Source organism: Rhopilema esculentum, chromosome 16 (assembly GCF_057945365.1).
Source record: "Rhopilema esculentum isolate cy_ngs chromosome 16, ASM5794536v1, whole genome shotgun sequence".
Taxonomy (NCBI): Eukaryota; Metazoa; Cnidaria; class Scyphozoa; order Rhizostomeae; family Rhizostomatidae; genus Rhopilema; species Rhopilema esculentum.
In genome coordinates, this window is record NC_142830.1 from 5,826,033 (window position 1) to 5,853,177 (window position 27,145).

At 36.2% G+C, this 27,145-nt stretch overlaps 1 protein-coding gene across 1 annotated transcript in view; it reads left to right on the forward strand.

Annotated features, from left to right (window-relative positions):
• The window catches only part of LOC135681853 (uncharacterized), a 90,741-nt gene that overhangs the window by 2,113 nt on the left and 61,483 nt on the right, over window positions 1-27,145 (forward strand). The window contains exons 3-20 of the mRNA XM_089112933.1: window positions 11,017-11,055; window positions 12,168-12,533; window positions 13,708-14,007; window positions 14,717-15,187; window positions 15,536-15,910; window positions 17,391-17,726; window positions 18,236-18,424; window positions 18,639-19,202; window positions 19,556-20,308; window positions 20,702-21,076; window positions 21,821-21,967; window positions 22,839-22,991; window positions 23,438-23,491; window positions 23,699-23,752; window positions 24,244-24,297; window positions 24,609-25,349; window positions 25,751-26,140; window positions 26,822-26,872. Of these exons, the coding sequence (XP_088969059.1) occupies window positions 11,017-11,055; window positions 12,168-12,533; window positions 13,708-14,007; window positions 14,717-15,187; window positions 15,536-15,910; window positions 17,391-17,726; window positions 18,236-18,424; window positions 18,639-19,202; window positions 19,556-20,308; window positions 20,702-21,076; window positions 21,821-21,967; window positions 22,839-22,991; window positions 23,438-23,491; window positions 23,699-23,752; window positions 24,244-24,297; window positions 24,609-25,349; window positions 25,751-26,140; window positions 26,822-26,872 (5,412 nt within the window). The remainder of the gene's footprint in view (window positions 1-11,016; window positions 11,056-12,167; window positions 12,534-13,707; window positions 14,008-14,716; window positions 15,188-15,535; window positions 15,911-17,390; window positions 17,727-18,235; window positions 18,425-18,638; window positions 19,203-19,555; window positions 20,309-20,701; window positions 21,077-21,820; window positions 21,968-22,838; window positions 22,992-23,437; window positions 23,492-23,698; window positions 23,753-24,243; window positions 24,298-24,608; window positions 25,350-25,750; window positions 26,141-26,821; window positions 26,873-27,145) is intronic.

A 27,145-nucleotide genomic window follows, 5' to 3' on the forward strand; every position in this document is an offset into this window, starting at 1 on the left:
AAATATCGTTGTGGTCATTCAAAGTCCCAAAGTAAACATATCTGCTATCATTTGCCATCAGTTCAAAAGACTTTGCTCAAGATGCCCCAGCTCTATTCCACGCTACTTTTAAGAATTTTTCGCGTATTTTATGATTGCGGCTTTTGATCGACACAATTGCAAACCATTCTCATTCTCAAAAAACAAAGTGACGCAAGATAGGTAATATTCTGTACAGAAGCGAACAAGGCTTGTGGACCCAAGGTGGCCTGATTTAATTGTTTTTGATCGTAAGCTTTGATAACACATTCCTTTTTCATATGAAAAACTACTGCAATGAACCCAGTTCGTTCAATACAATAGCACTGGCTAACCAAATTTCGAAGGTCGTATCACAAACTTTGTTTTGACAATCACGAAATAGGTTTTTGCTAGATAAGATGGCAGCAAATATGAAATTTGGTTGTCTATATCCGGAAAGTTAACGTCGTCGCCACATCTATTCAGTGACAGTCTTCCATCATTTAAAATAACTTTGTTCCTAGCTGTAGGTTGTATTTTGATATCAGTGTCTATGGCATACAAAATTTCCGTATCTTTGTTATTGAAAATTGTGTAAAATGATAAAAACACTGACCATTTCGATATACACCTAGCCTTGTATTGTTGTTGTTGGCCGATTGCAATGTCAAACATGCTTTTGTTCAATGGCGACGCCAGCCATTAGGCTTTGGCAGGTGGGGTGGGGGTAGGGGGCAAATATACAACAGAAGGCCACGCCCTTTTTACTGTCAGAAAACACCTTTTTACCGAAGATAATTCATCAGATGGCCTTTTTTTATAGATTTCAGTCGAGGGTCGAGCGGCTGGTGAGTACGTAACAACAGTTAGAGGTTGAAACCCCCATCTTAATGTGTCATGAATTTAATACTTCAAGGTAGATTGGGTGAATGAGCAGTTAGTAGGTACTTGTTTTAGGGGGCTTAAGGAAGCCGAACTTACGCTTTCTAAAGCAGCATCGTTCAGAATAGCACAAAACGTCCTTAATAAAGTACTGTCTTCTATTCCATCGTGCCCACGTTGATGATGAGAATATTTTTATCGAATGGTAACCAAAGGATAAATGAGTCAACAAAGCTTTTTACATGGAAATGTCACCGACCTTGCTAACGTAATCATTGTCCCAGCTTCTTCTAGCCACCACAAGTGCGTGGCCTGTGGCCCTGAACCCCTTAAAACTGCCAATGTACTCATTTCCAATCTGCTTTGTCATTTTGTCGTTTTATTGGAGTCTTTCATAGTTATTTCTGACCTATTCATCAAATCAAATCCTAAAGACAATTATTACATCTAGATATTATGAAAATACCGTCATACTGAGCATACACAATTCCTTAAAAATCTTTTTGCGCAAGTTTAGGTAGCTTCAGATTGAACGGTCCGTTAATGAATGTGTTACTGGCGTATGGAGGTACCATGAGTCCCCGGACTAATGTAATCCTCGTGAAATATGCCTTTCATGATAATTACCACTTTCGATATTTTGGAAAGGGGGCTTATTTAGCAACAGCCGAAAAAATTATAAGGGTAAATTTTCTTCCATAACTCGAGGTGATCAGTATGCTTTAAATGCAAGACATTCCCTCAAAATACAAGGCAATTATTGCTGTCAAGATAACACCTCAACCCATGGAGGAATATTCGAGGATGGGGGCCTATTGCACGAGAATTACTTTAGTGTGAGGAACTTGGTCTTATTCGAAGTTGGGGGCTTATTCGAAGACTTACGATAAGAGCGTTATGTAAGATGTAAGAATGAAATGTAGGTTCTTTTAGTGTAACAAGCCTGTCTATCTCTCAGAGAATGGGTTTCTTCGATGAATTTTAAGGTATTGTCAGGTCTTAAGATAGGCTCTTTCCTGCATGACCGCCATTTTGTATTCTTCTTGGACACTATCATAATTTTCACAACATGGAGCCACTTTTGTTGACCTTTAGTCATAAATTGTCTACTTAATTCATCGAAACCTCTGCCTCTTGACATTGACTTCATACCATTCATCTTTTACAAGGAATTCCTGATAATTTGCCCGTGGTTGCAAAATTAGTTGTTACCAGACTTCCTGGTTTTCTATTACATCTGCATGGAATGATTTGACGGCCACAAATCTCTTGTTAACCAGTGAATTTCAAATAATTGAAAACATCCAGGTAATTTTCGTACCTTAACGCTTTCCCCCTTAGTCCAGGAAGGACAAAGGGATTTGTTACGTTGCCTGAAGTCGTTTATCACAAATTCTCATATTTGGCTAATGCAAAAAAACTAGTGGGATGTGTGATTCTGTTGTTGACTCTTCCCACTCTCTGTCTGTGTACATTTTATGTCAAAAATTGCTTTGGGGTCCTTAAAGGAATCAATCAATTGCGAAAACCAGCATCCATTTAAAACAGAAGAGAAACAACATCGACTGCAAGATGAAATTATATGCTATCAAACAATTTCTAGTTAGAACAACTGTAAAGTTAGAATTAAGCGCTGTATACTAATTAAAGCAAAGTGAAAAAATTTTCCTTGAGCAAGGCAACGTGAACTCTCTAAATTTTCTGCTTCCACATGAGACTCGTAGTCAATCGCGTTGATTTGAATTCGGGTAACTAGTCACCAGGACAGCAATTGAGAGCATGTAATCAGGAAAAACTGCAGGTTGCTCAGGTGTGACGATTGAGTTGATTAAGACATTGGATGAAGAGATGGCATCGAAATGATGCAGATCATTCTAGAAAGTATGTTGGAGAAGGAAAGATACCAGAAGAACGGGAGACGAGTGTAATAGGGCCAATTTACAAGTGAAAAAGTATCCAATGAACTGCGGAAATTCCAGAGGAATAAAATTACTAGAGCAGTTAATGAAAATCTTGGAGAGGGTTTTAAACCAAAGGTTAAGAGAAATCGACGAGATCAATAATATGCAGATGGGATTCATTAGAGGAAGGGGAACAACCTATGCGATTTTCATCATAAAGCAACTGCAGGAAAAGTATTGGGAAATGAAGAAAGACCTACCTCCGTTTTCTGGATCTAGAGAAGGCCTACGATCGAATTCCGAGATAGTCAGTATAATGGTGCTTAAGGAAAAGAAATATACCATAGAAATTGGTCAAACTAGTAGGGCAACGTTTGACAAAGCTAGAACACCATATGGAAAAACGGAAGATTCAACATTTATGTAGGTTCACACCAAGGATCAGCTCTGAGTCCTTTCTTATTCGTCATCGTGCTGGAGATGATCAGCAAAGGATGGAGAAATGGCGTTCCATGGAAAATCTTGTTTGCCGATGTGCTTGTAGTGCTCCCGGGGGATAGTGAAGAAGAGCTGCAAGAGAAATGGGAAGTTTGGTACATAGGTTTGGCGAAGAAAGGCTTGAAATATCAAGAAAACGGACGTTTTAGTGAGCAGCAGAATTAAGATAAGAGCAAACATCACAGACAATCGAAACAATACTATACTGAAACAAATTGGAGAGTTTAGATATCTAGGTATGACAGGCGAGAAAGGAGCTTCGGAAATGGCTGTCAGGGCCTAGGGCAAATGGAGTGAATTACCCAAAGAAAGCTAAAAGTCAAATTGTATGAAAGAGGTCTGGAAACGTGTGCCCTGACAAGGGACGATTGCTTGTAACAACTAAAATGAGAATGTTGCGAAGGATTATGGGCGTCACGCTACGCGAAAGAAAAAGCAGTGAGGAGATCTGGAAAGAACTAGGAGTATGTAACATCAAAGAAAAGGTCAGGCAGTGTAGATTGCGATGGTTTGGTCACCTTGAAAGAGCTAAGAAGGACAACCAAGCTAAGGACGTACAAAGCACGACTGTGGAAGGCAAGCGTCAGCGAGGAAGACCAAGTTCGTTCGTTCTCGTCCAATGAGATGCTTTGTTTGCAAATTCTTTTAGCCAATAAGAGCTCATTTAATACTAAATGAGATGTTTGTTAATCAGTTGTCAGAGAATTTACTTAAGCTTTTTTCATTTGCTCAAAACTAATTGGGGAGGGGGACTTTTAGTTTTTGGTGAGCGGGGCTTGCTGAAAGAGCTAGTGCCTATGTCGTCGTTACAAGTTCAACTGAGGTCGACAAATGTAATAACCTTTCTGTAGCTCCTGATTTATTGAGACTTTTGAAAAAGTTCAACGAGCTTCTATTCCTTGCAGACGTAAACGACTGCAAAACAAAAGGCCGTTTGCTACAGAATGTTTTATTTCAACTAAGATACACTAATCTGACATTTCTCGTGGCATGTTTCAAAGAATTTTTCGTGGGATGGTTCTACCCTTGGACAGAGTATTAAAATAATCACTCTTCTGGATTACAAGCAAGCTTGCATGCAGCAGGTTTTTTCACGTCTACCCTGAGAGATATGTGCCTTCCCGCAGGAACATAATCTGTGGAAAATACTCACAGCTATTCCTCTATATTGCATTGTATGGTGGGTGTATCCCAGCCATGTCAGTTCACAATTCTGTAGTGTATGGACTGAAAAGAATTGGAAGCACTGTTAAAATTGATAAAGCCATATAGAAATCAAATATCTGCCCTAAAAATCAACGAGCGTTCGTAATATAATAAATAAATCCAATAGGATTAGAGGAAAATTAAGGTTTAGAATTAATGTAAATCTTTTATTGGTGTTGACAGGCTTTAGTTTCTTGGAATCCTGTTTCCATCTACGAGGACAGTGGTTATTACTGATACAGTTATCCAAAGCTGCTTGTTGCTAAGTCAACGCATCTATTTACAGTATGTGACTGTGTGGAGAGACAAAGCTAGATTTCCTCCTAAATTGTAGCTCACTCAAGGCTGATCCTTGCACAGCATCTGTTAAGACTGCAACAAACTATAGAAATCAATTGAACGCACTTAAACTAGTCAACTTGAACTAAGGCCCTTACTTTGCCAGCAGTTGAAATTGTTTATAATTATTTAGACAAGATTTTGCCAAACCCTGCATTGATTTTTCTACACCGCAACTGGAGGGGGTAATTGCCCCCTATTTGGTATGTTTAACAATGCCCTATGACCATGTATGTTTCGATTGATAACAAATTCATTTTCGTTGTACTTTTGTAACAAATATTTGTCCGGATAGGGAGGTACCGTGTACACTCAAAGTTAGTCTCTTCAGAAATCTCTTTCATTTGAATTGCTTTTTAGTGATTAATAGGATTTGACAAGGTAAAGACACCTTAAATTCAGTAGCATACTGTCTATCGATGATTTAGGAACTGATCAAGGAATCGATGAACTTTACCAAGCATGAGAAGTTCAGAATCTACAAAGCTTTAAGAAAAGATTTTCAATCTAGGTTCCTCGGGAGCATTTCCTTCACAAATTGGCCTCAGATCGACAGGGTCAATTTTCAGAATTAACTATTTAACAGTCTCTAAATTGTCCTGGTCATCTGCGTATTTTGATATTTTCTTGGGTTATCTGTGAACCTGCAAACATTTGACTTGGTTTTCCTTAAACGATCCAAAAACCCATAGAAACGTAAATTGTGGTGCAATGTTAAGATACCTTTCACAGACAGGTTATTGGATTTTGATTTTTCCTTCAAATCTGATAGGATTTTTTAAGGTCGTTTTAAACCACAAAATCCCGTTAAAATGAAGCTTGTTTTCATCCTTGCATTGTTCAGATTTCCAAATGGCTTTTTGGTTTTTTCGTTACTAAGCATTCAATTTCCTTTGACGTTGGAGTTTGGTTTAACTTCCAAAACCCAAGGATAAACGCTTGTTACTGAATTTGTAACTGTCCAAACGAACAAATATGTTACTGTTAAATGTTTCTTCAATGTCTAGTAGATATGAGAATTTGCGGGTTGTTATATAAAATTACGAGTTAATAGCGTACGGTCGTGGCGCATTCTGCGGCAAAATGTGAATGCCATGGCGCCCGTTTCCCTTTCCCTTATGCCGCCTGTTCCCTCTCTCTTTCATATGGCTCCTGAACTGAGACTGTGAATTTTCAGATAAAAAGAGGAAATAAATGTGATAGCAGCTAATTATTCAGTAAACGACGACTCTGAAATAATGAAAGTCAACTTGTCAATCTGAATTGTGCGCAGTGTGTTGTTATTTGTCATACAATGAAACAATTTGTTAGTAAAAGCTCATGTAATGTATCCAGTACGAATTAAGTAAAGGACAAGTTGTAGTGACAATTGCCGAATGTAATCATGTCTTCCATTGTATCAATGTCATTAACACCTTCCATTGTCTCGATACCCAAAGTAACATAATCAACATAGAATCAAGACATGCAATAGACACATCGTCTCTTCTCTGGCTCCTATGGAGGGGGGGGGGGGGGTACTTAGTATACACTCATTTTTTTATAAGAAACTGGCTTTAAGAAACGAATACTGGACAATAAGAAAAAATTAAGAAACTTTTGTACACGAAGCAAAACAATTAAGAAACTATTAAATCGCGATAAAACTGAGAACAACGAAATTTTTTAAAATCCAAGAACAAGATTGCCCTGTTGGCCTAAAACCTAAGACACAAGGGATAAAAATATACTTCCCACATCTAAATACTGCATCGAAACGGAAGCGAATCTCTCGACGTGATAAAAAAGGCCACGAACATTTCATAACATCATTCATGACATCATAATTAAGAAACTCTTAAGAAACAATGACTCGTATTGAAATTTCCAGAACATTAAGAAACTGGAGTACTCAACATCGACCTTTGTTTCTTTTAAAAAAGTGAGTGTATTTTGCTGACGGGATGTGTACGTCTTTCTGGGTATCATTTCCAGCAATTTATTCTAAAGCCGGGTGTCTGTTCAAAAGTCAGTTGGATAATTTGAGTACAAATGTGAGAACAAACTTCTGTTACAAAATTGTCAAAATTTATATTGTCTTGATTCCAGCAAGTAACACCCCCAAACAAACTTTTAATATGAGCCCCTATATAGATCATACACGTATTTGCTTTACTATGTAAATATTCCAAGTTTCTTATTAGGCTTCTACATTCTACATAAAACTTCTACATTATCATGCTACTGTATTTAATGAAAGAATATGGAAAACCAGAAACTGGCCATCTTTCTTGATATTTTATTGATACTGTCAAGTATGTATATAGGTATGTTTAAAGGATGATTTTTGAGACAGTCTTTGAGCATTTCTGTGAATTCCTGCCTTCATAAATTGATCTATACAGTAGAAATGAAGTTTTGAGTGAATCCAAAAATTCGAAAGCCGGATATCATTTTTAGCTTTTTTTCTAAAGCCGGTTCACAAAAACTATCTTAGGAGTGCATACCCCCGTCATTTTGGTATTCAAGTAAAGTAACCCCCCCCCCCGGGCTTTGGCTATCTGGCTCCGTGTTCTCTGCACGTAAAATAAGACACAGCACTGTTTGGAAATTACACGTTCATCGATGGATGGTTTTATTAGTGAACAAAAAGCATATATAAATCCACAACAATGCGCAATTCTCGTTTTACTAACAAGTAGATATTTGAATAGAGAGTGCGAACATACCTTCCACTAGAACGTATCTCAAAGATGTGGTCTAGTCTAGCTAGTTTCTTTCTTCCACTATACGGCCCAATGCATCCAAATGGATTGATCCAAAGAGACTAAACTGCATTCAACCATGCTTTCTCCTGTGTAGAGAAATTTCCTATTTTCGAAGAGAATTAAGATACTGTGATACTGTCTTACAAATACTTTGCTTTACCATCAGTGTGTCATACATCTTTGCCATCAATGGATCAATGTGTCACTGTCATATTATTTTGCCATGAGTATGTCATACTTTTTCGCCATCAATTTGTCATACATCTTTGCAACCAATGGGTGATAGTCTTTGCCATCGGTGTGTTATGCCTCTTGCCATCAGTTTAGAGAATTTTTTTCTCGAGGTGAACAGATTGTTAATACCGAGGAAATAAGTTACAATTGTCGATAAAAAGCACTGAAAAGTAAAAGTAGATTCTTTGCTGTGAATGTTTCAGGCAGGGATGCTTTAGAGAATGTACTTTGCCGGTATAGTCTCTTTCCGGCAGATAGGTTAAGGGTATTGGGAATGTTTGTCGCACACGTCTGAAATTAGCAATTCATCTTGCTTATTTTTAAACATGCATGTTGGCATGAATTACTCACACCAAGACTCTTTCTAAAGTAAAAAACTTTCTAAGCATTTGAACTATATAGCATAGGAGGGACCCACATGCTTGTTTGTGCCCTACATATTTGAGCTTATATGTCACCTATTTAACCCACTGACGTATAAATAATCGTTTGGTTTTGATAATATTCAAGTCGCAACGTGCTTAAAATCTTAGCCAATTTCCTGAGTTCCAATTGCCTTGGGCAATCGTGGTCACAGATATGAGTTTCGTTACTCTGAGCCTAAAAAATCTTGTCAATTGGCAAATGATACAAACTGACTTGGAGCAGAAAGTAACGCAATAGAATGAGTTGTGGTTGTAAAAAGCACAATTTGTCATCCAAGTAAAAAGACCAGTTTCTAACGATATACAATCTCGCTCTCTATTAGCAGAAATCTTTTTAGTATTTGGTGATAAGCACAATAATTTTTCTTACACATTTTACTTCTCCTGTTGTCATAGTTTAAAGGGGCTTGTAATGTATTTAAACTAAAATGTTTTAATGGATCGTCACCTTTCATTAACTGCTGTAAGTTTCGAACTTGTTGTACCCCTTCAGAACATTTCTTGAAATTTATCTCACGTCAAAGCTGAAATACATGGTACAAACTCTTTAGAAATGAATAATCATGGCAAGAAACAAACTCTTTAAAGAGAAATCCACTCTCTTTTCGATTCTTTGCTAATGTTAGTATAAATAGACTTCCGTATTGTCGAATCATATTTTGTCATCTAAGTTTATATTAAATGACACAGTTGTTAATTTGTTTCAGAATGATATTGGAAAGCTACACCCTGAGGCTGTCGGTAGACGACTCAAACAGCCCACCAAATATTGATTTATATTCTGCACGCCGTTGATGCTTTCTATTTATTGATCTTCTCAAAAATTGTGATGCAAATTGCAAAGTCCTGATTTTGTGGCAATTAACGTCTCTAAATGCTGTTTTTTTTTAATTTTTTATTCAAGCAATTTGACGGCAACAAGATCTTTGACGATTTAAGTTCTGCCAAGGAGACATGTATTGAAATTTTTGTAATTCCAGACAAAATTAACAAGATCCAAAAAAATCACTTTAATACCGGGAATGACATTTATGTCGGCGCGAATCATTAGCTCATTGTATTTTAAAAAAAATATTGGTAATCTTTGTTTTTGTGCCGGATTGCGGTAGCGCTGTGTTTTTAGCCCCAATCCTTCTAGTATAAGGAAGCGAAGCGACTGGTCTGTGGTTGGCACGCTTCATATTTTTATTTTGGTGATGGGCTAATCGGCTTTCTGCGGAAAGTTGTTTCACTATTGCTTCGCGGAGCAACCTTGCTGGCACATGAGCACCACAATGGCATGTATACATGCAACGCTAGATACCACAGGATCGTCAGACCGGGGGTGGGGCAACCTTTTTGGATTGGTGGGTGAGAGGGGTCAAAAGAACAAAAGGACTAAAATTTGCTTTATGCAAAAGAGCCCATCTGAAAATACGGTTTAGTTTCAGAATTACGTAACATAACAATTGAAAGCGCTAAAATGACCTTTGGCAGTAATGAGGCGTCTGCTCATCATTTTCTAGCAATCTATTAAGACTAAGGTTGAATGCTTATCGAATGGAAGGTCACACAAGATTTATTTGCCTGTTTCTTTACTTTGGATTATTACAATTTTAATTAAAGCCATTTTAAGACCAGGACATTTCAGTAAGATCAAGTGCATTCAGAGAACGTCTTAAACTTTTGTTTTTTATATTTTATCGCCGAAACGGTTACTTGTCGCCAGAATTCTCTGTTCCGGGCAATTTTTATCTTCACATTTGCCAAAAATGGATTATTGAATTGGAATCTTCACGTTAAAATTAGTCTACGTCGAAAATTTCATGTTGTTTGGGCCGTCAGACAGCGAATAAACCCATTTTCAAAATTTAGCTTTTCCTATACATTGAAAAAGAATTTCTTGCTGTAGTGGAATTCTTTCACTAAGTATTCAAATTGACATAACTCGCAACCGAACGGTCCAAACGACATGGAGTTTTCAGTTTATACTAATTTAAAGAACTAGATTTCAAATCTAAAGTCCATTTTTGAGAAAGGTCTGTAGATAGCAAGATGCAAAATCGTTGACCTCAACCCGGAACGGAGACACACACTCTAGTTTTTTCAAAACAGCTTACTCGTCAATCAAAGTTACTATTTCTAGTTTACCTGCTATCTACTCATGAACAAAATATTTTGCTGTAGTGAAGGAGCTCAAAATCCGCTCATGTTTTCAGGTTGCTTTAAACAGCAGGGCGGTTGATCTAGGCTTAATTAAATCTATGTACCTGCGGTTAATTTAAAATCGCATTTTTCCTTTAGCCGAAATAATCGCTTCGTCATAACAAAATTCTGAGAAAAATTCCAAAAACCTTTTCGTCTAAACTTTGGAGTGATTAATGATTTTAAATTGAATTTCCATGAAGCAACAGTATTTTCTTTCAGATTATCTGTTTCATCCTTTTAATCATAAACTTATTTCTTTGTCTCGAAGTATAACTTTCGGTTTTAGGGTAACATCAACATATTTTCAGCCCCAATTTTATCGTAAGAGAGCGATCTTTGTTAGAAGACCTACTTTGTCCGTTAATTGCAAAATCTTTTCACACCCGCCAATTTTATCTTTTATTCTATATTGAGTTACATTTCAGTTTAGCCGATATTCATTAAACATATAAGCAATCTAGCTTTTCATGTTTATCTATTTAACGAATTGTAACACTGTTAGAATTGCTTAATTCTGATGTGATGTGACAAAATGAATTAAGCATTTCAATTTAAATGGTATCTTTAATGACGTTTCAAATTCTTGTTTTCCTGCAGCATTCACAAGTGCAGTGACGGTTGATGCAAATACCAAAGGTATGCCTATATAACTCATTTACATAATTATCTTTTCTATTCGATTTCTTTGTGCTACTACCCCAGTGCTGCACATAATGATACGGAGCCATTCGGATATACATAGGCTTTACAGCTAGGCTTCACGGAGAATTATCTATAGTTTTCTGAAATTGAAACTTTCTAAAGACAATCTACGAAGATCTTATTATTATTTTACATGTTTTATCATAGAACATGGTCTTTTCACAAAGCATTATGCTAACAGATAAAAACATTCTTGAATATTTTAGTGGAAAATTATTCTCTAAACTTCCTTGATAAATATTTCCTTGATGTTTAAGTCGACAACTTGTACTGAGGTGTTCTTAGAAATTCTTCACGAGACTGATGGGCACTTAGCATTATCGGTTGCCTAATTACATTTTGCTACGAGAGTTCCACCCATCAAAGCAACAATCTTATCAGCATCTTTATGAACACAATTATAAGAGATAGTAAAGCGACATCATGTTTTTTAAAAGTTCCAGTACTGTTGGGTGCCAACGAGAATTGTATTGTAAAATTGTAATGTAACAAGTTATCTTGTAAGAATTTATTAGCAAAGTTCAAAAATTTAAAGGCCTTTTGTTATCGGATTTTGTATTTTGAAAATATCTGAAAGTAAACACTAAGTTACAACTTAAAAGTAATTTTACCCCAGATTAAATTCAAAACGCTTGTGTTTAACGAGAAACATCAATTATCTATAAATTGTTTGACGTTTATTTACGACCAGAATCTCTTGTTTTCAACTTAAACAACTAAATATAAAGGAGCTAGTTCGGTCGCTAGGCCATTTTCGAGTTATTGTAACGGCTGGTTGGCATTCTGAATTTCACCAGAACAAGAGACATTTAAACATGTATGAATGTGATAAAGAACTAAAGAAGTGTACTGCAAGAAAATTTCTATTCCCGTACCCTTTGATGCGGACCTGCTAGTCTTTGCCTAGCCTCGTCATAATTATCATCGTAATAATGAAGAGGAAAACGAGGCTCGGAAGAAGATAAAATTTTAAGACAATTTATTTTTTGTATTTGCTTCGCTGTCTTTTCCAGTCCTCTTCTGACGGTTACTATTTTCTATTTTAGGCTGTGGAGGCACTTATAGCGGGACATACGGAAATTTTACAAGTCCTGGATATCCGAGTAGATACGCAGATAATTTAAGGTGTAGATGGACAATAAAAGTTAGTCAAAACTCGAGAATACATATTGATTTTATATACGTGGAAATTGAAACTGGAGATGGGTGTCTATATGACTATTTGCTGTTCCGAGATGGACTGGAACCAACATCGCCTGCTCTAGCAAAGATATGCCATGCACACACAACGACTATCAAATCAACAGGTTCAGAAATGACCGTCCTGTTTGTAACCGATTCATCCACGGGTTTCCGTGGATTTCATTTGGTTTGGAAAGCTGTTCCGAAAATGCCTCTTCTGCAACCAGAAGGTAACTATTTTTCCGTTGATACAATTTTGATTAAACTTTTCTTGGTGTAGTAAAACAAAATTCTGCCTCAACTATATTTTTTACCAATTCATTGCAAATACTTTAAAGAAACATTTTATCTCTTGGTCTTACTTTAAGATGATTAAGATACTTTTCTGAACTTAAAAGCATCTTGATTTTTCTGTACTCAATTCATGTTCAATATATCCCTTGAACTTTATAAGAGCTTTAATCCAGTTTACATAGACATATTCCATACTGAAAATAAAATATTTGCCGATGATATAGAAAATAAGATGCAAAATTAGCAAAGGCAGGGACTGTACGGACAAATGTCGACTCGTTGTAGAAGAAAACCATCGATGAATTGCATACCTGTTTCATAGGAATTAATGCCACTGACAGTTGTTCATCAGCTGGTTTTTGATAATTTGGGTATCACAATTCTTGCTTCTAGATGGTCTTTACAAAACTGGCCATGAAATACATTAGTACATGGCTATTCGTTAAAAGGGGAGCGCTTTTGGGACAAAACGCATATCTGGGGTTGAGGTGTTGAGAGAATAGCGAGAAATATGTTGCTTCTAATACAATATAAAGATTGGAGGGAGGCAGCAAATAAGGAAAAAGAATTCTCAATAAGTTTTTTGGCCTGTGCATGAAAACACCAGTTGGCCTAAATATACTTGTTTTGTTACTCTCGATGTTGGCTAAGTCAACATGCGGAAAGCGAGGATGATCGTCAACATTGCCACATATATGTTTTGCATAAACGTTAAAGGTATCAATTTACTATCAATTGTCTAGGAGATCTGACCGAAGATCTGGAGATATTCATTAGTCAGCCTGATATACCTTCCAGCTATTTCTGTTTTTAGTAATAAGTTGAGTCTGTTAAATAGGATTATTCCAAAACCTATTAGCCTATGTGATATTTGAAGGTTTCGAAAGAGTTGTTTAAAGTCAAACGACAGGCAGATGTACCATTTATAGGCGACTGTGTTATTGTATCCAAGGTCTCTGCAATTTGAAGTATTTTGATTGAGTTTGTTGAACATCGATATTCATTTTTAAGTACTTAAAGACATACTTTTTGGAATGTACTCGTTTTAAAAACCAATATAGAATATGCAGACTGATTAATTTGACACCTTTGATTTTCTCTCTGATCTAGGTATCTCTATAACCTCACCATGGATTGGTATTGCCACGCCCAAAAGCTTACGACAAATAGACGGTGGTATTACGGAGCATTTATGGGCTGTTGATAAGACGTCTACTGTGTACTTGTATGCCAATAGAATCTGGGATGCAGTCGAAGGCAAAATGGCATACGTCACTGCTGGTCCAGTGGTAATTGGAACTTCTGAAGATGGGTATGTTTGGTATCGAAAGGGCATTACATCCGAGCTCCCAAAGGGTAATGCATGGGAGAGGGTACCTATATTAATTCGAATGCAAAGAGTCGAATCAGGTGAGAATATTTTTATCATTTAATCATTGTCAATGTTCTAATAGAACCAAAATCAACATGGAAAATGTTTTAAGCAATTAAAATCGTTGTTTAAATTTTCACAAGCCCATGATAACCTACAGGAGGCAAGGAAACAAAGGTGTGTCTTGTCTATGTCATCTTTTACTTCTGCAATTTTTTTTCATTTGACGCAGATGATTTAACGCAGATAATTTCTTACTTAACTTTATATCTTATTTGAGCCAACACTAACAACGTGATAAATATTTTCTTTAAGCAAATCTGAATTATACATAATTATTTATCCTTTGCCTTTTTTGTCATCATTCAATATCTAATCCCTTAAAGAAGCTGGAAGAAGCAGGGCTCTAAATATATCCGTGAAATATTGCCATCGGTAAATGTGATTTTTTCTCTCTTTCCCGGGTAAGATTCGTCGTTATCACTACTAGGGAAATGCCGCTTATTTCATGTCAATATAGCACATCAATAAAGAAGGAAACTTGTGCTGCACAAATTTGTGTTTGCGACAAATCTTATGCCAGAGAAAATTTGAAAAAGACAATAAAAGGATGTTATTAACCATTTGATTCTAACAGTTGCCCAAACTTGTGATTGGCTCTTTTTTAATTCATCGATTACAGAATTTATGCTTTTCTTGAATTTTGCAAATGCAGAATGAATGATTTTCTTGTGATACTGTTTTCAGGGCGAAACGGTGTTGCAGTTGGTCTTGATCTACTCGGAAATCTTCATCAGCTGCAAATTAGCGAAAATCGACCAACAGGTTTAGCTTGGAAAATATTGGATGGAGACAAGAACGATCCCTTAATAGATGTGTCCTGTGGAAGTTACGCATGCTGGTTTACTACACTGAAGGGTGTTTTGTATCTAAGTCGAGACATTGGATTTGATGAGCAAGCCGATTCGTCCCCTCAGTTGATAAGCCCTGAGAGAGTTGTATCACCTTTCGCGGCTAAACAGGTTGCTGCGGGCTTTGATGGATCGTTGTGGGCAATTACGTCGAGTGGGGATGCTTATAAAAGAATAGGAGTAAGCATGATAAAACCTGAAGGAACCAGTTGGCAAAAATTGGAAAAGGTTTCATTCGAGCAAATCACAGTCGGTCTTATGGGTGTTTATGGTTTGACAAAAAGTGGCATCATTATCACAATGGAAGGTAAATAGTCTGTAAGTTTTAGATAGATTAGGATTTGATTGAGTTTTAGATCAATATAGATAGGACGAAATGAAATTCTTCTTTTAGATCATGGTCCAAAGTAGAAGTGAACATTTTTTGATTGACAGGCTTGGCCTGAAAGTTACATACATTTGTGAAAGATGCAAAAAGCAATGTTTGTTTTCTTCTAGGTTGTAGGTTTTTATTCATTAACAAACTGTCGCTTTCCAAAAGAGTCAGGGCCTAACTGTTAACGTTATCGAATCTATGATTAACACCTAAAAAGAGTAATTCTGAAATCTTAAAAACAGTGCTAGACTGCAATACATCTTATTTGCTTCATTCTAGAGCACAAATGTGGAGGTATCTTAACAGCAAAGAAAGGAATGTTCGCCAGCCCCGACTACCCCAATGTGTACCCTGCAAACATGACCTGCCTTTGGATAATTCGAGTTCCTGATGCGGAAGGTATACTTGTTCAATTCATGAAACTGGTTGCGATTGGCCGGACTTCTGTTTGCCGTGATGATCATTTAGTGTCCTATGAAGATGGAAAGTACTCTTCGAAATCTGAGCCCGTGATTGAATGTGGTGACAAAGTCGAGGATAAATACTTCACAGGAAATGAGGTTTGGATTGAATTTAAGTCAGGGACAACAAACAGAGGATTCGGGTTTCAAGCTGTCTATGATGCCTGGTTTAATTCTGCAATCACAAGCCAAGGTAAAGTCAAATTTGCAAAATGTATCAGCAATTATGAATTAGTGCCACCTCAGGTGACTGTTCCAGGCATAAATAGCTTAACCCCATCAAATCATCATTATTATGAAAAAAGGAATTTTAGAAACTAAAAATAACAACGTTGTGTCTTATTGGAAATGTAGCTTAATCTGATTTCTTAGGTTGAAATGTAGGTCCCTCGTCATTAAAGCATCTTAACCAATATTGACTTAGATTCAAAAAGAGCAGTGGACCTTTACTGGACCTATTGATGCTACCTGCAACTTGAGGCGTTATAAAACATTTCAGCTTCATTAAACTTTCTAAATACCATTTTAGCAATTATTCTGTTATCCTCAACATATTTTTAAGCCGAAAAGTATATTCTATTGGTCTCCTTATTATGTCTTTGCTTTTATCATATCTGTTTGTTTTTTCATTTTGAAACTTCTCGTCATCACACTCTTTTAGCGAGAGAGCACTTTTTTATTTTATTTATTAGAACAAATTAAGCTCACCTGGTTTGTGTAAGCTGTTTTGTAAGATGCTTATAATGTCGGTATCATTTCAAGTGCATATTTTGTAAAATCCTTTGAATGGTTATTAAATATTACCATTTTGCAAGACTTATAACACATTATATTTGCAATAAATTTTGCTCACGTATAACTCAGTTTTTGAATGTTTCCTTAAAATATTACTTGTTTATAAACTATCATAGGATTAGATAAAAAGTGTCTTGAACTAATAACTACATTCCACTAATTACTGTCTAAACTACTTTTCAGTTTCAATTTAAACTTTCGTGCCACTTACATTGATGTTATTCTTGTTTCCCTTGTGATAAAATTCGTATTTACGAAACAACGATTGAAATCGTAGGAGACATTAGTGTCAATAGATTTTGTGACCATGACATAAAATTTTTTCATTGCAATATAAGAAAAATTTTAAACTTAACTGAAAAAATGAATAAGGTGGATGCTAACTTTCGCCACAACAATGATGATGCTTAAATGATCCTTATTCGTGCGTGCCAAGCCTAATGATAAATTCTTCTAGAAAACATTTTGCTCAAATGCCTAAATATGTTTAAAACCCTCACCTTGAAAGTCATCAAATGTTTTAGCCCTATATTGCGAAGGAGACAGAAAACCTCCATTCAGGTCCAGGGCTCCGGGACAAATGATGAGAAGGTCCTACCATATTTGGAATCTCCGGGAACTCTTCGCATTACGTCCTCTCATCGTTAGTACTGATATAGAGTAAGGAGCACGAAGCACGGAGAGAGGTTTTTCTCTCTTGAGTAAACGTCATTACATATAATCATATATATATCATATACATATAAGTCATCCTATTATATGTATGTATCTTCTTATTTGAAAACATGTTTCTCTCTGTGATATACACCTATGCCCTGCACAAGCCACAACACCTTAAACTGATAACGTATAAAAATCTTCTTTTCATAATCAAGCAGTTCTTATCCAAGGTCCGCTTAAAGAAAGTACAAAGATAACCACGCCAGCAACGATACGAAAGCAAACTCAAACTATAGCACGGACTATCAGCAATCAAGTGAGAACACGGGCAAGCTCTCAAGCAAACACTCAAACATATGGAATAACAAGCGATGCAAAAATGGAACCTAGTTCAATGTTTACTGAAGTAGTGAAAAGTGAAAAAAGCATGACAACAAAGAACAATGAATTCTCAGTAACGACCAAGGAACCTTCCACACAAGGAAAGACTAAAATGAAAGACAGTGACTTGCAGCCACCGTCTACACAACATTTAGTTGAAATTTCCACGAAAGGTAGGCGAATCATTCTTAATGGTTTGTAATGAATCATTTTTAAAAAGGTTTGAAATGAATCAATTTTAAAAAGGTTTGAAATGAATCATTTTTAGCACTGACTTGTCATAGATGGAAAAATTAATTTCCATAACTAATTTCCAATTTATGGTTGTTAAGAAAGCTTATCTTGTTTATCATACACCTTGCATGAAAGAATCTACCAAACTTGAAAAAAGGTGAACTGTTCACTATTCATTTCAGCTCAGTTCAACTCATTTAAAAAGAATTCAGAAAAGTTGAAGCTAGCTATTAAATCTGAATTTTAATTTGATTATTACAGCCTTCCACCCTTGAATATAAATATGACCAAAAGTGTAGTTTTTCTTAACATTATTCGAGACAAAACGATTAGGCCTATTTTTCCATTTTACGAGTGCAAAGCCACAATGTATCGTTCGGGGACAAGTTTATTCGGTTGGACTTCGTGATTTAGTTTTTGTAGTAGCATGTATTGCCTTTAATTCCAGCCACATCACATACACAGCGAGTCTCCACTGCACCGTCAACTAGAATGGCCAAAAGCACCAACAGAATGCCCAGTGTAAGCATCCTTTCCACTCATGATGACGGCACAACGCACGCTGTCTCTACGAATCCACAGCTTAAGAGCGAACAATCAACAATGCATGTGGATCTTTCTACGGCACCTTCATCAGGTATTTGCATTTCTAATAAGTAATAGCATATTTCTATATTATTTTTCAGCAAAACTGATGCAAGAAAACAAGACGTACAAATTTTAACATGTCCATGGCCAAAGTACTAACTTTTTTTAATACTTTTATGATCTAATTTTGCCAATAAACAAGTTTTATCTGATTAGCAACCAAATGTAGTTTGTTAAGTGGAGGCAATCTTTTTTTATTTTAGCTGCTCCACTTGTACCAAGTTCTTCTTCTGGTACAAAAGCTATGAATAAGATGGTACCAAGTGTAGACCCAGAATCACCTCAAGTGACCCGTGAAACAACGAAGTCTTCCACCCAAACTGAGGCTCCCTCGATATCTTCTGGTACAGAAGCTATGAATAAGATGGTACCAAGTGTAGACCCAGAATCACCTCAAGTGACCCGTGAAACAACGAAGTCTTCCACCCGAACTGAGGCTCCCTCGATATCTTCTGGTACAGAAGCTATGAATAAGATGGTACCAAGTGTAGACCCAGAATCACCTCAAGTGACCCGTGAAACAACGAAGTCTTCCACCCGAACTGAGGCTCCCTCGATATCTTCTGGTACAAAAACTATGAATAAGATGGTACCAAGTGTAAACCCAGAATCAGCGCAAGTGACTCGTGAGACAATGAAATATTCCAGCCAAACTGAAGCTCCCTCGATTTCAACACAAGGCTATGTTCAGCCGCCAGCAGTCAGCAGTCGAGGCTCGTCAAAACAGCCACCATTGCCAACTGAATCTTCTACAGCACCTTCCCTTTGTATGGAAGCTTTTTGCTTTTTTTCCTTTTTGTGTGATTATTTCTTTACGCTTTGTTGTTTACACCTGAAATTCGAAACCCTTTTCCTTGCAAATAATATTTTGCAAATGAAAAAAAAACAGAGCAAAGAATAACGACCCATGATGCCATTGTTTTTTAATTCAACATGGCAGGAAAAAAGTTCTTTCTTTCCAGCATCTTTTTCTGTTTCTTTAAGTCAGTTTTGTAATGAAATATAACAGATGAAATGAAATATTATTTTTCTTGGAAATGAGATTCATCCAAGGCTTGGATATATTATGTTGGTTTCGGTATTCTATAGCTATCATTTTTGCCCTTTGTGATCTTGACAGCACCAGAAATGACCATTCCAGCTGGATGGCAGCTGATTCCATCAACAGAAAAGATGTCTCAAGTTGCTGTGAACATTTTTGATGTTGTATGGGCTGTTAACGAAAATGGATATGCATTTGCTTTGGTTGCTGATTCATGGAAACCCGTGGGACGAGAACGATTCAGATCTCTAGCAATTGGTCAAGAACTAGCTTGGGGCATTAAAGAAGATGGAAGTCTAATTGTGCGACTAAATTTGACAGAAGGCAACCCAGAAGGCAACAGCTGGATAAATTTGGATGGCAAAGATATCGTTAAAATTATTGTCTATGGAAAAGATGAGGTTTTCGCCCAAACAAATGAGGGCCGACTTATGCGACGTATTGGCATATCTGAAGAAATTCCTTACGGGAGTAAATGGACTGACACTGGTAAAACTGTTTTGGATGCTTCAGCAGGAAGTTTTGGTCTATTCTACATTGACAGCAAAAATTCGTTGCATTTTGCTAGAAGGGAAAGAGACACGGACTCAATATTTCCGTTCACAGACGACGTCACTGTAGGTGGTGCTTTGAAAACGGTTATGGCAGGCCATGGATCTTCTCTATGGGCAATAGAATCTGATGGAGCATTGTTACGGAGGGAGAAAGTTGGGGGGCTATTACCATTTGGAGAATTTTGGAAACCAATGGAAGGAAGGACGATGAGTGTCAGCCCTAGTATATTATTTGTCTATAGAGTTCTTGCTGATGGAAGAGTTGTGAAAAAGCAGGGTGAGACATTCTGACAATGAAAATTTCTTATGTTTATTTAAATCACTTCCCTTCCCCTTAGTCTTAAATTGAGGATGTCTCTTTTCTTCTAAACTATTTGATTTTATACAATTGGTAGTGAAAAATACATTTTTTATAAATTTTGACAAGGGTTCTGTGGCATGTGATGCTGGTAGATTTTCTTAAAACACACATATGGTCTAAGTAATGGATTTATTTTGCGAAATCGTTATATTATATTATGTGAGAAATTTTTGACATCCAGGAGCTCACCATTTGTAAGAAATTACAGTACCAATTTGCTTTACAACTATTTCTTCTTTCAGTATTTCTCGATTCTTGCGATGTATCGAAGGACTACCTAACTTGTTGTCCTAATTTTATATTTTGTAGATAATTATTGTGGAGGAGTTCTAGCATCGAGGGTTGGATTAATTCAGACTCCCAACTATCCAGCAAACTATTCTGCAAACACTAATTGTTTATGGATAATCGATGTCAAAGACGCTGTCAAGGTCCATCTCGAAGTTGAAGAATTCGAAATCGAGCCAGAGATAGATTGCATTTCAGATAGCATGATCATTTATGCTCCAAGAAGTCTTCCTTTATATAACTGCGGGAAAGCATTGAAAACGAAAACGGTGGATGGCGATTTCTTCATGGTTGAGTTCCTCTCCAATGATAAAGTCAACACTAAAGGCTTCAGTATCATTTACCGAGCTGATTTTTCCAGTGAGCAAGTAGAGAAACCTACTGAAATCCCTTTTGGTAAGGAACAATGTTATGAAATTTTAGAGAATAAAATGCTCTTTTGCTTCAGTTGGATGTGAAAAAATAAATTATTTTATATAAATGAAGATAAAGATGCAGAGACTAGAAATTCTAACGGCATTAGCTGTTAGAACAACAAGGATATGGTTGCCAACATTCACAATCACTCCTTATCTATCATTTGTTCAAAGTGTTCAAAACTTTTGTTTATTGGATCCGCAAACACGTTAATAAACCTTTTTATCAATCATTAATAACATGTAAATCGAATGTAATTATCATTTTATATTAAAATCATGGTCGCAACCAACGTCAAAGATCAATTCTGATTGGAAGTTTTACTAAAGAAATTTGTTGTTTTGCCAATAACACAGGCAATAGAGAACGTATGTACCCAGTAGCTTAAGGAATAAGTGATGTTGTTAGAAAGAGCCACCAATTCAAGCCCCTAAGCTTAATTCGCTTTTATGTCTATGACTGCTACGCCAAATCATTTTCTATGTTTTTCAGTTTTTTCTTTAAATCTGTTATATTGATGTTTCGTAATGTAGACATCGTACGTAACTTTGTGTCTTGTAAAATGTTTTAGATTTAATCAAACTTCAAATTGTGTGTTGAAAAGTATTTTTGCAATCCCAAAACTTTAAATTAAAAGAGCTTCATTTGAATGAACGAGGCTTCTACTACTCAATCTCTTGAAATCCTTTTGCCTCCTATATTCATGTTAATATTTATTTCTAGTGTGTGATACAAAATGCGAAACTAATTATGAACCGGTTTGCGGTTCAGATGGAAAAACATACGCAAATGAGTGTGTTCTAAGAACAGAATCTTGCTTTTCTAAAAGAGTTATCGAGATCTTGAAATCTGGAAAATGTGATACAGTTGGTAAGAACACAGTTTTTTTCATCATTTTGATTTATTCATTTTAATCAACTTTGAGACCAATATAATGGGACAGCTCAGTACAAATATTTTCTCTTGTAGCCTTTGATTTCTGAAGTCGTGGAAATGAAAAAGCTCTTCCAAAACACAAGGCAATCTTCAAACCTCTAGAGTCAGGTTTTTAACGTGCGAAGGGGGCATTAATCTAGGAGGCCCAGTGACAATATTTTGTTTTAAAATAATAGGCTCGGGTCCTTTATTGTACCATAAAAGACCTGACATCAACAGCTGAAGTCATAGGGGAACAAAATGGAAATTTTCCGCTAGAAGTTTTTTAGGCATAGTCCCTGCCTCCCCCTCACTCCAAACAAAATTATGTTGACACTGCAAAATCGCAAAAATAGCATGTTACTTACTTATTGAGACTCTCATCAATGAAATGGTATAGGCGAGTAGAAGAAAATGAATAATTAAATAAAGGTTGATCGCAAAGTAATTAAAGGTCGACCTCAGTTTAGCTAAGCGACAGCATGTGGAGTAAAAGGTACTGTAAAGTACAATGGACGTCAAATACAAAAATTCGACATAGTTCTGATATCTCAGGCATTCGTTGACCCTTTTGTATTCTTCTTGAAACTTAACTAATTCCCTTGACCGCCTGATAACTCGACCATTCGCTAACTTGAACCATTTTGATCGTTTCCTTGATGGTTCGAGCTACTGTGATCAAACTGCAAGGCTAAATTTTCAAGATTAATGTTCAGTTATTTTTGCGAGTAGACCCGAATTTGTATTGCTAAAGCTGCAAGTTCGATAGAATGGGATGCCCTGTCCTGTGATTTTTATATTGCTTAACGTTTATGGTTGATTATAGGGATAACATGTGACGTCGTCTGTGGTATTGAATACGAGCCTCTTTGTGGATCAGATAACAAGACGTATGCGAATGAGTGTGTAATGAGAGCCGAGTCATGCATAATGAGGCAAACTGTCTCACTTGCATACAAAGGCCAATGTCAAGAAGAAGGTAATACTTATTTGTTATCATGATACATCGTATCTTAAGCAAACCTTTATCTTAGCCTGGACGAGATTAAACCTCTAAGTCAGTGGGTCAGTGGCTCTCCGTTAATCTGTAAAATGTATGAAAGCTATAATTAGCAATGTTTTTCCGTCATATTGAAACATACCGATAAAATCATAGTTGTGCCAATTTAAAATGAAGCAGTTATTTCCGCATTGTATCGTTTTTTTAATTCTTTTTCATTGCGGTTCTTGCTAGAAGTGTTAAAGGATATATTTTATACCGAGAAGGTTCTATGCACAAAGAAGTTTACAAACGAGACTTCAAAAGCATGACATTTGTACTTAAGTTTTGTATTAAACTGTGGAAAAACATGAATTCTACTCTTAGCATTTTTCAATTGATTATTTCATTCGTTTCTGTGACCCCTTTTTTCTCTTTTCAAATAGTTTTATCTTCAAAAACTCCAGAATCAACACCGTCTACACATCGCCTAACAACAGGTATTACTCAATTATTTTTAAAAATTTTTAGATGTTTAAATAGTCCGAAAATAGCTTTCTTTTGACTTAACAACTTGCCACTCTTTTTGAGCAAGCTGTCAGTTGGCAATCCAAAGCGATTTTTATAAATCCTATTTTCAATAATCATTTAAAGAGAGATATAATTGTTGATAGATTTGATCTCTTTGCTCCGTTTTGTACAAACAGTGTCATCTACACGACCTACGGAATCACCTTCGCCAGAACCCGTACCTACAACACGTAAGAATTTCTTTATTTCTGCTTTTATCGATTTTATTTTTTCAACCAAGTTATTGTTAACATATTAGCATCATTGCTAGGAGTGTTGAAAGTGTGTTGAAAGATGGTACCTTGTATAAACAATGTTATTATTATAAAAACCCTTTTAACAGCTTACTTGCAGTATCTTACATACACTTGCTAAAATTGCACCTACCACTCTTTCAGTTCTGGCTCCCTTTCTCTCTTTTATTCATATTTCACTTTTCTTTAAAGTCTAATTTAATAATTCGTGTTTACAACGTAACATCATAATATCTTGAATAATTCTCTAGCTCTTGCTACTTTTGTTGCTTGCCTGTTGAATAAAAATTGAAATTTTGTAGAAATGTGTCTTTAGACAGTCATTAACTACCCTTTGTTTGTTGGTTTAAGTAACGACGGTAATTTGGGTGTCACCTCGATGTCCCCTATTTTTATGGTGTAGTGACTTGCAAACCTTTTCTTGATAGCTGATCAACGGCCCCTTACGACCCCTCAAGATGCAGTGCCATCTGCGCGGACAGGTATGCCTCTTTGTCGCACACTCCCTTTTCGTCTTCCCGTCATTAAATTGCTCTTTCTATTTTGCAGAATTGACCAAGTAGAATCTTTATCATGTGCTTAATCTTAATCAATTTTTCCAAAAATAAATGTAGTTGTCAAGTTTCTGAATTAATAGATTTTAGCCTACTCCCAGCAAAACAAAACATTAATATTTCAATATAGACTGCAATTACAAATAAGGTCAAAGAAAGTGAAGTTTTAAGGTGTTTAATATAAATTCTTTTAAGTACACAATGAAGTATATTTTAAACAAAGTCATCTTTGCATCTAGATACGTATGGAGATTGGGAACACGTGTCATCAATCCCTAAAATGAAAATGGTCTCTGCAAACAATAATGATACTTTATGGGCTTTGGACTTCACTGGAATTCCATTCCTGCTTATAAACACAAGGTGGAAGTATATGGGCCCAGAACGGTTCATGTCATTGTCGGTGGACGAATGGGGAGTCTGGGGGATCAGGATTGATGGGACTTTGAGATACAGACAGGGGGTGTCTCATACACATCCAGAAGGATTGACATGGGTAACAGTGGACGGAAATGGCATAAAGAAAGTAGTCACTGGTCCAATGGGAAGCATACTAGCAATAGACGGAAATCAAAAATTACTCGTAAGAAGGGGCATTACATCCTATCTACCTATTGGCACGTCATGGGAAGACATTGGTAAAAGAGCCAGAGATGTGTCTTTTAGTAATTTTGGAGTTTGGATAATCAATGATTTTGGCAAATTGCAGTTTGCAGACCTGAAAATAGGAGATGACATCAAACATGCTGCATTGAGATGGAGAAATGTCAATACAGGTATAAAATACATCAGTGCAGGTCATGGTGGATCCCTCTGGGGGATATTAGTGAATGGTACAGTTGTTCAAAGGCAAAATGTCAATTCAAGTTCTCCGGTCGGCACTAAATGGAAAGTACTCGGTGGGCATACGACAAGCGTCAGTCCCGGTCACTTGAATGTTTACAGAACGTTATCTAATGGCGTTGTTGTTAAAAAGCAAGGCAAGTATCTACCAGTCAAAAATTACTGTTTATATTAGTAAAAAGACTTAAAAACCGTTTGCTAGTGATTTTTCAGCTCCTTGTAATAAAAGGCAATTTGCAGAGAGTTCTGTTTTTTTACAAGGAAGACTTTTGTTTTCAGAAAAAAAAATTTTTTTCTGAGAAATGCAAAATTTTGGGAAGATCAAATTTTGAAAAAATTAGAACATGTTGTGAAGAGAACAATCTTTATTCAGTTGGTCAGAATTATATTTTGTAATAAAACAACGTAACTTTGTGTCTTCGGCAAGTCATAATCCCTGCGTTTTTAATCACTTTGTTTGAAGCAGCATTTCAAGTTTTAACGATGTTTAAATTTGACTGTCTATATTGAAGTTCTTTAAACACTTTTGTGCTCATAGACAACAAATGTGGAGGTGTTCTGTCTTCCATGAAAGGAATTTTCAAGACACCAAATTATCCAATGATGTATCCAAAAAACACCAACTGTCTTTGGCTGATAAGGGTATCTGGTGGTAAAGGTATCAAGGTTGAATTTGATGATTTTGAACTTCAAGAGAGCACATTCTGCTCTGCTGACTATGTTAGAACCATTGTTCCTGGAACACAGATGTTTCCTCGAGAATGTGGAAAGGTCTCTAGTACAAAGTATATTCGAAGCACAACAGCGATGATAGAGTTCGTTTCAGACAAGACAGTAGAGACAAAGGGGTTCATAGCCAAATACACCACTTTGTTTATGATGAACATCGAGGTGACCCCAGCTGCTAGAACTACCGCACCCATTATCAGTGAGTTATGCATCAAGCAGTGTTTGTTTTTTAAAAATTTTCATTTATCCTTAAAAGTTCGTAAGAATTGTATATGTTATTTAGATACCTCAACTAAAACTATCGAGCCCAAGAGAAAGCTACTAAAAAGCTATTTTTAAATATAAAGGTGTCCATTTGTGTTAGCAGAGAATTCCCGCTGGATAACAATTTTGGGTTGGAAAAGATGAGCAATATTTTATTGTGTTCGATTTCTAGAAGCTTACGGCAATTTCTTTGGCTTAAGATGACTTCAATATTTTGCTTCAATAATTCGATTGCCTGATACTATTGCAAGGGGTAAATCTTTAGTACCTGAAACCCTCAGCAGCGTTGAATTTGCCACTATTTCTATCCAAGTCTAAAACTGGTTTTTATGTTCATGATGAATGCAAATATGATAATTGACTCCCCAGATTATTTCATTTTCCAGTTGTCTGAAGTACCTAGGAAATAAAGGAAGAAACAATTTTCTGACAAATGCCATTCCTTTATTTGATCAAATTCTTCATTTTTCTTGTGGAGGGCAGAAATAATACTATCGACAATATGGTATTTTTGCTTTGACTAGCTGGCCCTGAAATTATGATACTTTTTGAAAAATGTTTACCTTTAATTACTTGATTATCAGGACCAACACCTCTCTCTCCATCTATTCTCTAGCCACTGAAAGCAAGTCATCGATTCCCGAAATACAAAAAATTGATTTGCCAGGTATGAGTGCATTTTAATCTTTTATGACTTATCATTGCTAACTCAGGAAAGTGTTTGGTGTATAGTTTTTCGAATATTTCTCAGTACTTTAAAATAGAATGGCAATTCGCTAGAAGCAGTTGATAGTAACTAGAAACTGTAGAAATCATATTTATGGAATAGATCTTCTTCTTCAGATTCACAATTTCGTGCTTATATTTATAGAAATAGAAGGTGTATCTGCAAGAGGTCATAATCAGTTAACACTTTTCGTATGGCAGCCTACATAAAACA